Source organism: Heterodontus francisci, chromosome 5 (genome assembly GCF_036365525.1).
Source record: "Heterodontus francisci isolate sHetFra1 chromosome 5, sHetFra1.hap1, whole genome shotgun sequence".
NCBI lineage: Eukaryota > Metazoa > Chordata > Chondrichthyes > Heterodontiformes > Heterodontidae > Heterodontus > Heterodontus francisci.
Window position 1 is genome coordinate 34840914 of NC_090375.1, and position 16543 is coordinate 34857456.

Here is a 16543-nt window from a genome sequence, read left to right on the forward strand (position 1 = left end):
GGAAACATCCTTCCTGCATCAACCCAGTCAAGCCCTGTAAGAATTTTGTATGCTTCAATGAGATCACCTCTCATTCTTCTAAACTCTGGAAAGTCTAGGCTCAGTTTCCTCAATCTCTCCTCATAGGATTATCCCACTATCCCAGGAATCAGTCTGGTGAACCTTTGTTGCACTCCCTCTATGGCAACTATATCCTTCCTTAGGTAAGGAGGCCAATACTGTACACAATACTCCAGGTGTGGTCTCCCTAAGGCTCTCTGCAATTACAGCTAGATGTCTTTATTCCCGCACTCAAATCCTTTTGCAATAGAGACCAACATTCTATTTGCCTTCCTAATTGTTTGCTGCACCTGCACGTTATCTTTCCGTGACTTATGAACAAGAACACCCAGGTCCCTTTGGACATCAACACTTCTCAATCTCTCACCATTTAAGAAATGTTCTGCATTTCTGTTTTTCCTACCAAAGTGGATAACTTCACATTTTTCCATATTATATTCCATTTGCCATGTTCTTGCCCACTCAGCCTGTCTAAAACCCCTTGAAGCCTCTTTGCATCCTTCTCACAACTCACATTCCTACCTAGTTTTGTATCACCAGCAAACTTGGAAATATTAATTTGATCCTCACATCCAAATCATTAATACAGATTGTGAATAGCTGGGGCCCAAGGACCGATTCTGGTGACATCCCACGAGTCACAGCCTGCCAACCTGAGAATGACCCGTTTATTCCTACTCTCGGTTTTTTGTCCATTAACCAAATCTCAGTCTATGCCAGTGTTACAACCAGCTGAGAAAGGGGTCTAGGGGTTCCCTCTCAGCCTTTGCCTAGTTTGACCGTAACAGGGTTTAATTTTTAAAACACCGTGTTTTTAGCTTCCCCTCAGTGAATCCTTGTCCACTGCTCTCCAACTGTAAGACAGGTTTTCTTAGATTTAAACAAGAAAGGTGTAAGTTTATTAACCTTAAAACTCTAATTCGGTTAAAATTACTACGAATACGCAACCCGACCACGCTAGCATGCATACGTGATAAACACATACACAGATAGAAACAGAAAAGAAGTAAGAATAAAGGGGATAAGTTTGAAGCAATAGCTGGGGTTCATTTTCTGTCCTTTGAGTTTGATGTAGAGTCTTTGATTGCAGTTAAATCTTGCCGCTTCGTTGGGGCCCAGTGCACACTTTCAAACTTGTTTCGATGTGGGAGTCTTCTTTCTTGAGGTTTAAGTGGTTTCAGTGGATTTGGAAATTCGTGAGAGAGAGCGAGCCAGGGAGAGAGACCTTCCTTCTCTTTTGTCTTCAAAACAGTCTCTGTCTTCAAACTGTCCTGTGAGCACAATTCAAATCTCCAAGTTGGCCAGCAGGTTAGCCATGTGACTAGTTGTTTGTTCAACAAACCTTCCTGCGTTTTGTGGATTCCTTTCATCTTAGCAGACACCTGCAATGGCGGTGGTGTGGGGGAGGGGGGGGGGGTGGTGGGCAGTGGGGTGGGGTGGGGTGGGTGGAGGATGTGGGGGGGTAATGGAATGATGGCTTGCTCCACCTTCAATGTCTGGTGATCAAAATCCATTTGGGTTAATTGGATCAGGGAGCAGTTCCATTCTCTTAAAATGCAAATTTTTCCAGCTACTGCTGATCTCGTTAAACAATTCATCTCTTCAGTTCAGCAACAGTTTAAAATTTATGTTTCATATGACAAAATTAATAGGCCTCATTCGTGGCAGGTGGGGTCTTCACGGCACAAGTATATTACCCCCAATCCCATGTGCTCCAATTTTGTTTACTAACCTCCTGTCTGGGACCTTATTGAAAGCCTTCTGAAAATCCAAATTCACCACATCCACTGGTTCCCCCTTATCTAATCTGCTAGTTACATCCTCAAAATACTCCAACAGGTGTACCAAACATGATTTCCCCTTCATAAATCCATGTCGACTCTGTCCAATCCTACTATTATTTTCTAAGCGTCCAGTTATCACATCCTTGATAATAGATTCTAGCATTTTCCCTGCTACTGATGTCAGGCTAACCGGTCTGTAATGCCCCGTTTTCTCTCTCACTCCTTTCTTAAATAGTGGGGTTACATTTGCTACCTTCCAATCTTCAGGAACTGCTCCAGAATCTATAGAATTTTGGAAGATGAACACCAATGCATCCACTATCTCTCCAGCCATCTCTTTTAACACTCCGGGATGTGGATCATCAGGTCCAGGGAATTTATCAACTTTCAGTCCCATTAATTTATCCAGTACTATTTTTTTACTAATACTAAGTTCTTTCAGTTCCTCATTCTCGTTAGTCCCTAGGTTCCCCAGTATTTCTGGGAGGTTTTTTGTATCTTCCTCCCTGAAGACAGACACAAAGGGCTGGATTTTACATCAGGCAGACGGGAGCTGGCTGCCGATGTAAAAGTCAGTGTCGAACCCGCTTCCGTCCGGCCCAGGGACCTGACCTGCATTTTATGGATCCCCAGGCTTTAATTGTTCTGAGGCGAGACATCCCCCGCTTGAGGGACTGATTGGACTGTAGCCCAGCCAAGGACATGGAACCAGGACTACAGGTAAGTTTGGTTTGCCTCGCCGGTGTGATCGGTTGGGTCCTGGCGAGGCAAGAGTGGTCGTGTAGGGGCGTCTCAGGTCCTGGGGATGGTTGGGGAAGTGGATGTGGGTCTCAATCAGGCACCCTGTGCCCGTTTGTCAGGGTCCACACCCGGGACGCTGAGAGGCCGCCAACTTTCACTGAGCGGCCTTTCACATCTCCTGGACGCCCGCTTGCCACGGGTAAAATCCACTTAAGGGCCTTGATTGGCCTGGGGCGGGCAGACCCTAGTTTTGGATGGAACTACATAACTTTCAGACTTGAAGTAAAATTCTATTATTTATGGTCACTTTTCCCTAAAGGTTCCTTTAGTACGAGATTATTGTTTAACCCTTTCTCATTGCACAATACCAGATCTAAAATAGCCCGTTCTCCAGTTGGTTGCTCAACATACTGTTCTAGAAAACCATCTGTATACATTCCAGGAATTCATCCTCCACAGCATTACTGCTAATTAGGTTTACCCAGTCTATATATAGATTGAAGTCCCCTAGGATTACTGTATTACTCTTGTTACATGCACATTTAATTTCCTGATTTATACCCTGCCCTACATTACCACTACTGTTTGGTGGCCTATAAACAACTATCAGTGTTTGCTGCCCATTGCTGTTTCTAAGCTCTATCCAAACTGATCCTACACCTTGATCTTTTGATCTAATATCCTCTCTCACTAACGTACTGATCTCATCCTTTAACAACAATGCTACCCCACCTCCTTTTCCTTTTTACCTAATCTTCCTAAATGTTGAATACCCTTGAACATTTCTTACCTGTCCTCAAAGAGCGTGAGGGGAGCCGAGAGTTTCCAAAGAGCACAGCTGACTGGTGAGTAAGTCCTGGTGGGTGTTTTTCAAACTGGATTGAATTGTAGGTCATTGTTTTGGCAAGACTTAGTTGATTTATTTTTTTATTATAATAGTCTTCCAAAGTTTACAAGGGTTTAGTCATGGCAGGAGAGCTTATAGCCGTGGTTTGCACCTCTTGCTGCATGTGGGAATCCGGGAACATTTCCAGTCCCCGGGACCAGCATGTGTGCAGGAAGTGTGTCCAACTGCAGCTCCTGGAAGCTCGGGTTTCAGAGCTGGAATGGCGGCTGGAAACACTGTGGAGCATCCGTGAGTCTGAGAGCATCGTGGATAACACGTATAGAGAGGTGGTCACACCGCAGCTGAAGGACTTGAGGAAGGAAGGGAATGGGTGACCACCAGGCAGTCCAAGAGAAACAGGCAGGTAGTTCAGGAGTCCCCTGGGGTCCCGCTTGCAAATCGGTATTCCATTTTGGAGGCTAATGAGGCTGGTTCCTCCAGGGAGTGCGGACAGAGCCAAGCTTCTGGCACCACAAGCGGACTGTCTGTACAGGAAGGGGGAAAGAGAGGAAGAGCAATAGTAATAGGGGATTCTATAGTCAGGGGAACGGATAGGCGCTACTGTGGCCATCAGCGTGACTCCAGGATGGTGTGTTGACTCCCTGGTGCCAGGGTCCGGGATGTCACTGAACGGCTGCAGGGCATCCTGAAGGGGGAGGGGGATAAGGCAGAGGTCATGGTACATGTTGGTACCAATGATATAGGTAGAAAGAGGGATGAGGTCTTGCATCAAGAATTCAGGGAGTTAGGCAGTAGACTAAAAAGCAGGACCTCTCGGGTTGTAATCTCTGGATTACTCCCAGTGCCACGTGCTAGCGAGTATAGAAATAGGAGAATAGCACAGATGAATGTGTGGCTTAAGAGTTGGTGCAGGAGGGTGGGTTTTAGATTCCTGCTCCACTGGGACCGTTTCTGGGGAAGGTGGGACCTGTACAAGCGGGACGGTCGACATCTGAACCAGAGGGGGACTAACATCCTTGCTGGCGGGTTTGCGAGTGCTGTTGGGAGGAGTTTAGACTAATTTGGCAGGGGGAGGGGACGCAGACTCCTAGCAGAATAGGGACACAGCTAAACACAGGAAAGCAAACAAGTCAGAGGGAATACAGCGGAACTAAGTTTCAAGGGAGTAAGACCAGGATGGATGGCCTCTACTTTAATGCCAGGAATATTACAGGTAAAACGGATGAGTTAAGGGCAATGATTGACACGTGGAATTGTGATATAGTAGCCATCACAGAGACATGGTTGAGGGAGGGGTAGGATTGGCGGCTCAATATCCCGGGATATAGAATCTTCAGGCGAGACAGAGGAGGGGGTAAAAGAGGAGGGGGCATTGCAATATTAGTTAAGGAGTCAGTTACTGCAGTAAGAAGAGATGATATCTTGGTGGGGGCATCAAATGAAGCTTTATGCATAGAGTTTAGGAATAAAAAAGGGACAGCCACATTGCTGTAGACCCCCAGATAGTCAGCGGGAAATTGAGGAGCAAATATGTGCGCAATTCGCAGAGGTGTGTAAAAATAATAATAGGGTAATTATATGAGGTGATTTCAACTTTCCCAACATTAATTGGGATAGTCATCGTGTTAAGGGCTTAGATGGAGTGGAGTTCTTATAATGTATACAGGAGAACCTTTTAGCTCAATATGTAGAGGATCCAACAAGGGAGGGTGCAGTGCTGGATCTAATTCTGGGGAATGAAGCCGGACAGGTGGTTGTGACCACAACATGGTACAATTTAAGCTTGTTATGGAGAAATAAATAGACAAGTTGCAAAAAAAGGTTTTGGATTGGGGGAGAGCGAATTTTAGTAAAATAAGGTAGGATCTGGCCAAGGTAGACTGGAAAGAGTTACTTGTCGGGAAATCTACAGAAGAGCAGTGGGGGGCATTCAAAAAGGAAATGGGGAGGGTACAGGCCCAACATGTTCCCTCTAGGGTAATAGGTAGGAGCAACAAGCCCAGAGAACCATGGATCACCAGAAACATTCAGGGTATGATGAGAAGGAAAAGAGAGGCTTTTAGCAAATACAAGGAGAGCAAATCAATGGAAGCATTAGTGGAGTACAGAAAGTGTAGGATGGAGCTTAAGAAAGCAATTAGGAGAGCAAAGAGGGGATATGAGAAATCTCTGGCTGGTAAAAGTAAGGAAAATTCCAAGATATTCTATAAGTATACCAATAGGAAGAGGATAACCAGGGAAAGAGTAGGACCCATTAGGGACCAAGGGGCATATCTGTGGGTGGAGCCAGAGGACATTGGTAGGTTGTTGAACGAATACTTCACATCTGTCTTCACCCAAGAGAATGAGGATGTAGATATGGAACTCAGAGAGACTGTGAGGTTCTTGAGAAAATTGTCATAGGGAGTGACAAGGTATTGGAAGTTTTGGCAGGCTTAAAAGTGGACAAATCTCCAGGTCCGGACGATTTGTGTCCCAGGATGCTTTGGGAGGCAAGGGTGGCGATTGCAGCGGCTCTGACCCAAATTTTTAATTCCTCTCTGGCCACGGGGGAGGTGCCAGAGGACTGGAGAACAGCTAATGTGGTCCCACTATTTAAGAAAGGTTGTAGAGATAAGCCAGGGAACTAGTGAGTCTCACGTCAGTGGTCGGGAAACTATTGAAGAAAATTCTGAAGGAGAGAACCTATCTCCACTTGGAGAGGCAAAATTTGATTAGGAATAGTCAGCATGGCTTTGTCAGAGGGAGGTCATGCTTAACAAATTTGATTGAATTTTTTGAGCATGTGACCAGGTGTGTAGATGAGGGTAGTGCAGTTGATGTAGTTAACATGGATTTCAGCAAAGCCTTTGACAAGGTCCCACATGGGAGACTTATCAAGAAAGCAAATGCACATGGGATACAGGGTAACTTGATAAGGTGGATTCAAAATTGGCTTAGCTGTAGGAGACAGAGAGTGACAACAGATGGCTGTTTTAGTGACTGGAAGCCAGTGTCCAGTGGCGTACCACAGGGATCTGTGCTGGGTCCCCTATTGTTTGTCATTTATATAAGTGACATAGATGACTATGTGGGGAGTAGGATCCGTAAGTTCGCGGATGACACAAAGATTGGCCGAGTGGTTAACAGTGAGATTGAGTGTCTTGGGTTACAGGAAGATAGAGATGGGATGGTCAAATGGGCAGAAAAGTGGCAGATGGAATTTAACACTGAAAAGTGTGAGGTGATACACTTTGGAAGGAGTAATGTGACATGGAAGTATTCAATGAATGGCCTGACACTGGGAAGTTCTGAGGAACAAAGGGACGTTGGCGTGTTTGTCCATAGATCTCTGAAGGCAGAAGAGCAGGTTGATAGGGTGGTGAAAAAGGCATATGGGACACTTGCCTTTATCAATCGAGGCATAGATTACAAAAGCAGGGAGGTCATGTTGAGGTTGTACAGAACTTTGGTAAGGCCACAGCTGGAGTACTGTGTGCAATTCTGGTCGCCACATTATAGGAAGGATGTGATTGCACTGGAGGGGGTGCAGAGGCGATTCACCAGGATGTTGCCTGGGATGGAACATTTAAGCTATGAAGAGAAGTTGGATAAGCTTGGGTTGTTTTCACTGGAGCAGAGAAGACGGAGTGGTGACCTGATTGAGGTGTACAAGATTATGAGGGGCATGGACAGGGTGGATTGGGAGCAATTGTTCCCCTTAGTTGAAGGGTCAGTTACGAGGGGACACAAGTTTAAGGTGAGGGGCGGGAGGTTTAAGGGGGATTTGAGGAAGAACTATTTTACCCAGAGGGTGGTGATGGTCTGGAATGCACTGCCTGGGAGGGTGGTAGGGGCGGGTTGCCTCACATCCTTTAGAAAGTACCTGGATGAGCACTTGGCCCGTCATAACATTCAAGGCTATGGGCCAAGTGCTGGCAAATGGGATTAGGTAGACAGGTCAGGTGTCTTTAATGCATCGGTGCAGACTCGTTGGGCTGAAGGGCCTCTTCTGCACTGTATTATTCTGTGATTCAGTCCCCAGCCTTGGTCACCCTGCAGCCACGTCTCCTTAATGGCAATTAGATCATACCTGTTTACTTTTATTTGTGCTGTCAATGTTGCAACCTTGTTGCGAATGCTGTGTGCATTCAAATAGAGTGCCTTTAATTGTCTTTTTATTATTTTCACAACCTCTAGACTTATCTGCTGGCACACTCTTAAGTCTGTATACTCTGTCCCTTCCTGCCTCACTGATTCACATTACCCTTATTGCTAACTTGCTCTCTTGCCTTCTTCCCTCTCTTAAAATTATCACATCTTCTCTCAATTGACCCGTTGCCCCCACTATTTAGTTTAAATCTCCCTCTGCTAACCTATTATATGATTCACCAGAACACTGGTCTCAGCATAGTTCAGGTGAAGACCGTCCCAACGCACAGCTCCCACTTTCCCCAGTACTGGTGCCAGTGCCCCATGAAATGAAACCCATTTCTCCCACACCAATCTTTGAGCTATGCATTTAGCTCTCTAATCTTATTTACCCTATGCCAATTTGCTTGTGACTCAGGTAATATTATTACTTTTGAGGTTCTGCTTTATAATTTAGCCCTTAGCTGCTCATACTCCCTAGGTAGAACCTCTTTCTTAGTCCTATCTATGTTATTGGTGCTCTGGTGGTCCAGGACAACTGGTTCCACCCCCTCCCACTGCAAGTTCCTCTCCAGCCCTGAACAGATTTCCCAAACCCTGGCACCGGGCAGGCAACACAGCCTTCTGAAAGAACCTCAAACCTGTTGGATAATTGCAAGGGCTGAGGCTACTCCACTTCTGCCTTCTCGATCCTCTTACCTGCCTCACTTGCAGTCACACCCTTCCGTCCCTGACCACTGACCAAATCAGAAGACCCTATCCTAAGGGGTATGACTGCCTTCTGCAACAAAGTGACCAGGTAACTTTCCCCCTCCCTGATGCATCACAGTGTCTGTAGCTCAGCCTCCAGCTCACTGATTCTGAGATGAAGCTCCTCGAGCCATAGCCCCTTACTGCAGATGTGTTTGCTGTGGATCACTGGCGTCCACCAGCTCCCACATACTGCAGCGACAACACTTCACCCACCCTGCCATCTTTATTATGTAGGAATATACTCGATCAAAATCTAACCTGATCCTGTTTATTACTTTGCTCAGGTTATTGACAGTAAATTGCAGTGCAGGGCTAATTTGCTGATACTCTCGTTGGGGTTTGATATTCCTTAAACAGGGGTTACCAGCAGAGGTGGGAGGCTCTGCTTGAAACAGAGTGACACAGATTGTAAAGCACAGTTGCTCAAGGAGCAGAGAAATGAAATGGAGAGACAGTCAGTGATATTGATATCCTATGGATGGCAAGCAATTGTCAGAAAATGTTTTCTGACTTTACCAGATCGAGAAAGGTTAGAGGACCTAGTCACACATTTCAAGCGTGTATTACTTCCAGCAACCTCCCCTCATTAAAGCCTCAATTTCAACTTGGGATGAGTGGGGAGCATGAGGTTGGTGGGTTGAATGTAAAGTACATAAAGGTTGTTCAACCTTGCCCGTCTAAGAGTGAAGTCCAAAGTACGGAAAGTCCTCATCAGAGAACTCCTCTTTGCTGACGATGCTGCTTTAACATCTCACACTGAAGAGTGCCTGCAGAGTCTCATCGACAGGTTTGCGTCTGCCTGCAATGAATTTGGCCTAACCATCAGCCTCAAGAAAATGAACATCATGGGGCAGGACGTCAGAAATGCTCCATCCATCAATATTGGCGACCACGCTCTGGAAGTGGTTCAAGAGTTCACCTACCTAGGCTTAACTATCACACGTAACCTGTCTCTAGATGCAGAAATCAACAAGCGCATGGGAAAGGCTTCCACTGCTATGTCCAGACTGGCCAAGAGAGTGTGGGAAAATGGCGCACTGACACGGAACACAAAAGTCCGAGTGTATCAAACCTATGTCCTCAGTACCTTGCTCTATGGCAGCGAGGCCTGGACAACGTATGCCAGCCAAGAGCGACGTCTCAATTCATTCCATCTTCGCTGCCTCCGGAGAATACTTGGCATCAGGTGGCAGGACCGTATCTCCAACACAGAAGTCCTCGAGGCGGCCAACATCCCCAGCTTGTACACACTACTGAGTCAGCGGCGCTTGAGATGGCTTGGCCATGTGAGCCGCATGTAAGATGGCAGGATCCCCAAAGACACATTGTACAGCGAGCTTGCCACTGGTATCAGACCCATCGGCCGTCCACGTCTCTGCTTTAAAGACGTCTGCAAACGCGACATGAAATCCTGTGACATTGATCACAAGTCGTGGGAGTCAGTTGCCAGAGTTCGCCAGAGCTGGCGGGCAGCCATAAAGACAGGGCTAAAATGTGGCGAGTTGGAAGAGACTTAGTAGTTGGCAGGAAAAAAGAGAGGCGCAAGGGGAGAGCCAACTGTGCAACAGCCCCGACAAACAAATCTCTCTGCAGCACCTGTGGAAGAGCCTGTCACTCTAGAATTGGCCTTTATAGCCACTCCAGGCGCTGCTTCACAAACCACTGACCACCTCCAGGCGCGTATCCATTGTCTCTCGAGATAAGGAGGCCCAAAAGAAAAAGAAAAAAGAACACCCTGGCTCGTCGACTTGAGGGCTGGGTCATTTAAGACATGAGCCTCATTTAGACCAGGGTCCGACTGCTGCCGGCAGTTAGGAGATGGGTGAGGGTGGGAGGAGGTTGCAGCTGGACACCTGCAGGAATGGATACTCGTATGGCAAGTTGGGTGGGGGAGGGGAGGCCAGATGAGATTGCGGGAGATCGGGACAGGGTGGGCCCAAAGGATTCCTTGTGACATCCAGAGGAGTACCTCCCGCTGACGTTTATTTAAAAAATTGAAAATAACTAATATTTTCAGCCCTCTTCTGGCCTGCTGATTCTTGGCACTGGGTTTCTCTGGTGTGACTGGCACCAGGTGACAACCTTGCTGCTGTCGATTGAAATGTGGTTGGGATCTGAAAGGAATTGTCAGACTCTGACTTTTGAATCTTAATGAGGCCCTCACCTACCTGCAGCGAGGGCCTCACGTTGCCTGAAATGTCCTGTTAAAATGGCCCAATGCACATGTGCAGTGTGGCTCCAGTAAGTGCCTTTTCGTCGCTTTTTAACCTCCCACCCCACCTCATGCTCCATTCTCATCGAGGGCTTAAAATAGGGGATTATGTGTGAAACTACTTGAATTGCTTTGCATCGATGCCCAGGAGGCAATACACCCCATCCCTTTACACCCCAGCCCTTTACACCCCATCCCTTTACACCCCAGCCCTTTACACCCCAGCCCTTTACACCCCAGCCCTTTACACCCCATCCCTTTACACCCCAGCCCTTTACACCCCAGCCCTTTACACCCCAGCCCTTTACACCCCAGCCCTTTACACCCCAGCCCTTTACACCCCATCCCTTTACACCCCAGCCCTTTACACCCCAGCCCTTTACACCCCAGCCCTTTACACCCCAGCCCTTTACACCCCAGCCCTTTACACCCCAGCCCTTTACACTCCAGCCCTTTACACCCCAGCCCTTTACACCCCATCCCTTTACACCCCAGCCCTTTACACCCCATCCCTTTACACCCCAGCCCTTTACACCCCAGCCCTTTACACCCCATCCCTTTACACCCCATCCCTTTGCACCCCAGCCCTTTACACCCCATCCCTTTACACCCCATCCCTTTACACCCCAGCCCTTTACACCCCATCCCTTTACACCCCAGCCCTTTACACCCCATCCCTTTACACCCCAGCCCTTTACACCCCAGCCCTTTACACCCCATCCCTTTACACCCCATCCCTTTACACCCCATCCCTTTACACCCCAGCTCTTTACACCCCATCCCTTTACACCCCAGCCCTTTACACCCCATCCCTTTACACCCCAGCCCTTTACACCCCAGCCCTTTACACCCCAGCCCTTTACACCCCATCCCTTTACACCCCAGCCCTTTACACCCCAGCCCTTTACACCCCAGCCCTTTACACCTCAGCCCTTTACACCCCAGCCCTTTACACCCCATCCCTTTACATCCCAGCCCTTTACACCCCATCCCTTTACACCCCAGCCCTTTACACCCCATCCCTTTACACCCCAGCCCTTTACACCCCATTCGTTTATACCCCAGCCTTCACCAGGATGTAATTTCCATCCCTTTGTATTCTAGTTCCCTTGAGATGGAGACTAAAATTCGATTAGCATTTTAAAAAATAATTTAAAAGGCTAATGGAATGTTAACTTTAATCACAAGGTGACTGAAATATAAAGGGTTGGAAGTTATGCTACAGCTGTATAGAGCTTTGATTAGACTGCATCTGCAGTACTGTGTTCAGCTCTAGGCACCACAGCTCAGGAGGGATATAATGGCCTTGGAGGTGGTGCAGATTCACTGGAATTATACTGGGCCTAAAAAGATTAAATTATTAGGCTAGGTTGCATACATTAGGCTTGTAGTCCCTTGAGTATAGAAGACTAAGGAGTGGTCTAACAGAGATGTTTAAGACGATTAAAGGAATTGATGGGGCAGATAGAAAGAAACGGGTTTCTCTGGTGGGGGAGTTCAGAACAAGAGGGGTTGTTTTAAAATTAGAGCTAGGCACTTCTTCACACAGATGTTAGTGAAAATCTGGAAGTCTCTCCCCTAAAAAAAGCTGTTGAGGCTAAGTCAATTGAAAATGTCAAAATGAATTGATAGATTTTTGTTAGGTAAGGGTATTAAGGGATATGGAACCAAGGTAGGTAGAAGGAGTTAAGATACAGATCAGCCCTGATCTAATTGAATGGCAGAACAGCCTTGAAGGGCTGAATGGCCTACTCCTTTTCCCATGTTCCTTTGAATTGTTTCTTCATTTGTGGCCTTACATACAATTACATTCATAAATGGTTCACATGGAATCTAGTTTCTGGGACATCGGCAGTACAGGCATTGATGACAGAGGCTCACTCGCTGTTTGTGCTTCTTCTATGCATGCTCACACTGCTGCCATTGAGAGCTTTTTTCCCAGTCTGGAAAGAATGGAACTGGGATTGCAGACAAGTCATCACACATGGCTCTGCTGATTTTATTGATACTATTAGGCCTGCATTGGCACAGAAAAGTGGCTATGTGAAGACAGTGGATAGCACTAGTGACTTGTCAGGGTTGGGAACACTTCAGGGTGCTGTCTCTCAGGATGACAGTGCATGTGGGAACTCCAGTCGGTCCCCACCAATGCCTGCACGTGGCTGAAGTGTTGCAGAACCAGATTACCCATGAAAGGTGTGGACAACTCATAAAGAATGAAACAAAATAACTGCAGACTTCCAGGTGTAGCTCAATAGGGGCATATTAAAGAGAATTATGTAGAAATTACAGCACATACAGACCATTCAGCTCAACTGGTCTATGCTGGTGTTCATGCTCCATATGAGCCTCCTCTGACCCTACTTTATCTAACATGGATAGCACATCCTTCTTTTCTTTTTTCTCTCATGTACTTAGCTATCTTCCCCTGAAATGCATGTGGTAGCAAGTTCCATGTGCTAACTACTCTCAGTGAAGAAGTATCTCCTGAATTCCTTATTGGATTTACTAGTGACCATCTTATATTTATGGCTCCCAGTTTTGAACTCCCCACAAGTTGCAAACATTTTCTCTACATCGACTCGATCAAACCCCTTCATAATTTTAAAGACCTCTATTAGGTTAATACGCACCGCGTTCTCATCAATAGCAGATGCACCAGCCTCCAATAACACCTTAACGACCTCTGCATGACCTCCAGCAGCAGCTAGATGGAGTGGAGTGGAGTCTTTAGTCTGAAAAATACAAAGCCACAATCTTCACAAACAGGCAAGGCTGCTGTACATAAAAGACTCTTTCGTGCACTACTTAGAACATTCTTTTTGTAAATGAAGTCATTTTTTTCTATGTTTACAAGATGGGGAAAGTTTGTGTTGGGAAAGGAATATTTTCCTTAGCCAGTATCAGGATCAAGTATACAAGAATACAAGAACACAAGAAATAGGAGCAGAAGTAGACCATATGACCAAAAATCTATCTATCCCAGCCTTAAATGTATTCAATGATGGAGCATCCACAACCCTCTGGGGTAGAGCAATCCAAAGATTCACAACCCTTTGAGTGGAGTAATTTCTCCTCATTTCAGTCTTGAATGATTGGCCTCTTATCCTGAGACTGTGCCCCCGTGTTCAAGATTCACCAACCAGCGAAAACAATCTCTCAGCTTTTACCCTATCAAGCCCTCTCAGAATCTTGTATGTTTCAATTAGATCGCCTTTCATTCCTCCAAACTCCAGAGAATATAGGCCCAATTTACTCAGCCTCTCATCATAGGACAACCCAGGGACCAATTTAGTAAATCTTCACTGCACTGCCTCCAGTCCAAGTATATAATTTCTTAAATGTGGAGACCAAAACTGCACACAGTTTTCCAGGTGCAGTCTCACCAAAGCCCTGTACAATTTTAGTAAGATTTCTTTATTTCTGTACTCCAATCCCCTTGCAATAAAGGCCAACATGCCATTTGCTTTCCTAATAGCCTGCTGCACCTGCATGTTAACTTTGTGCGTTCCTTGTACGAGTACCCCCAAGTCTCTCTGAACATCAACACTTACCAGTTTCACACCTTTTTAAAAAAAACATTCTGATTTTCTATTTTTATGATCAAAGTGAACAACTTCACACTTCCCTCCATTATACTCCATTTGCCATCTTGTTGTCCACTCACATAGCCTGTCTATATCTCTTTGCAGCCTCTCTATGTCCTCCCCAAAGCTTACCTTTCCACTGAACTTTGCATCAACAGCAAACTTAGATACATTACTCTCTGTCTCTTCATCCAAGTCATGAATATAAAGTGTAAATAGCTGAGGCACTGATCCTTGAGCACCCCACTATTGACCGTCTGCTAACTTGAAAATGCCCCATTTATACCCACTCTCTGCTTCCTGTCTGTTATCCAATCCTCCTATCCATGCTAATATATTACCCCCAACACCATGAGCCCTAATCTTGCCTATTAATCTTTTCTGTGCACCTTATCAAATGCCTTTTGGAAATCCAGATGTACTATATCTACTGGTTCCCCTTTATCTACCCTACTAGTTACATCCTCAAACTCTAATAAATTTGCCAAACAGGATCTCTGTATAGTAAATAAAAACAAGAAATGCTGGAAATATTCAGCAGGTCTGGCAGCATCTGTGGAGAGAGAAGCAGAGTTAACATTTCAGGTCAGTGACCCTTCTTCAGAACTAGCAAATATTAGAAATGTAAAAGGTTATAAGCAAGTAAAGCGGGGTGGGGCAAAAGATAACAAAGGAGAAGGTGTAAATAGGACAAGGTCACAGAATAGCTGACCAGAAGGTCGTGGAGCAAAGGCAAACAATATGTTAATGGTGTGTTGAAAGACAAAGCATTAGTACAGATAGGGTGTTAATGGACTGAAAATTGAACAGCTGCAAGTACAACCATGGAAAAAAAACAATGGGTAAGCAAACTGAACAAACTAAGATGAAATGAAATAAAATAAACACAGAAAAAAAAATGTAAAAAAGGAAAAAGAAAAAAATAACTAAAAATAAAAGTAAGATGGGGGGCCCGTCATGCTCTGGTTATTGAACTCAATGTTCAGTCTGGCTGGCTGTAGTGTGCCTAATCGGTAAATGAGATGCTGTTACTTGAGCTTGCATTGATGTTCACTGGAACACTGCAGCAATCCCAGGACAGAGATGTGAGCATGAGAGCAGGGGGGAGTGTTGAAATGGCAAGCAACCGGAAGCTCAGGGTCCTGCTTGCGGACTGAGCGGAGGTGTTTCGTAAAGCGGTCACCTAGTCTGCGTTTGGTCTCCCCAATGTAGAGGAGACCACACTGTGAGCAGCACATTATACCACATTGAAAGAAGTACATGTAAATCACTGCCTCACCTGAAAGGAGTGTTTGGGGCCTGGGATAGTGAGGAGAGAGGAGGTAAATGGGCAGGTATTACACCTCCTGCGATTGCAGGGGAAGGTGCCATGGGAAGGGGACGATGTGGTGGGGGTAATGGAGGAGTGGACCAGGGTGTCACGGAGGGAACGATCCCTTCGGAATGCTGACAGGGGAAGGGAGGGGAAGATGCATTTGGTCGTGGCATCACACTGGAGGTGGCGGATATGGCGAAGGATGATCCTTTGGATATGGAGGCTGATGGGGTGGAAAGTGAGGACAAGGGGAACCCTGTGGCGGTTCTGGGAGGGAGGGGAAGGGGTGAGGGTGGAGGTGCGGGAAATGGGCCGGACACAGTTGAGGGCCCTGTCAACCACAGTGCGGGGGAGTCCTCGGCTGAGGAAAAAGGAAGACATATCAGAAGCGCTGTCATGGAAGGTAACATCATCAGAGCAGATGCGCGGAGACGGAGAAACTCGGGGAATGGAATGGAGTCCTTACAGGAGGCAGGGTGTGAAGAAGTGTAGTCGAGGTAGCTGTGGGAGTCAGTGGGCTTATAATGGATATCAGTGGACAGCCTATCACCAGAGATGGTGACAGAGAAGGGGTTCCCCTTTTTAGCCCCTAGGTTGTTGCCTATTTCTGGTATGGATCTTGTGTCTTCTACTGTGAAGACAGGCACAAAATATTTGTTTAATGTTTCTGCCATTTCCGCATTCCCCACAATGATTTCTCCTGTCTCTGCCTCTAAGGGACCAATGTCTACTTTAGCTACTCTCTTCCTTTTTGTGTACTTATAAAAGCTCTTACACTCTGTTTTTTATATTGCTGGCTAGTTTACTCTCATTCTAATTTTTCCCTTTTTATCAACTTTTGGTGGCCTTTTGCTGGTTTCTAAAACATTCACGGGCGGCACAGTGACGCAGTGGTTAGCACTGCAGCCTCACAGCTCCAGCAACTCGGGTTCGATTCTGGGTACTGCCTGTGCGGAGCTTGCAAGTTCTCCCTGTGACTGCGTGGGTTTTCGCCGGGTGCTCCGGTTTCCTCCCACAGCCAAAGACTTGCAGGTTGATCGGTAAATTGGCCATTATAAATTGCCCCTAGTATAGGTAGGGGAAGTGAGGGAAGGTAGGGATGTGGTAGGAATA

General features: G+C 46.3%; 1 protein-coding gene across 6 annotated transcripts in view; it reads right to left on the reverse strand.

Annotated features, from left to right (window-relative positions):
• Window positions 1-16543, reverse strand: part of trpn1 (transient receptor potential cation channel, subfamily N, member 1) — a 375819-nt gene that overhangs the window by 63490 nt on the left and 295786 nt on the right. For all 6 annotated transcript variants that reach the window (XM_068031339.1, XM_068031338.1, XM_068031337.1 and 3 more), the window contains one exon: window positions 13162-13263. In XM_068031339.1, the coding sequence (XP_067887440.1) occupies window positions 13162-13263 (102 nt within the window). The remainder of the gene's footprint in view (window positions 1-13161; window positions 13264-16543) is intronic.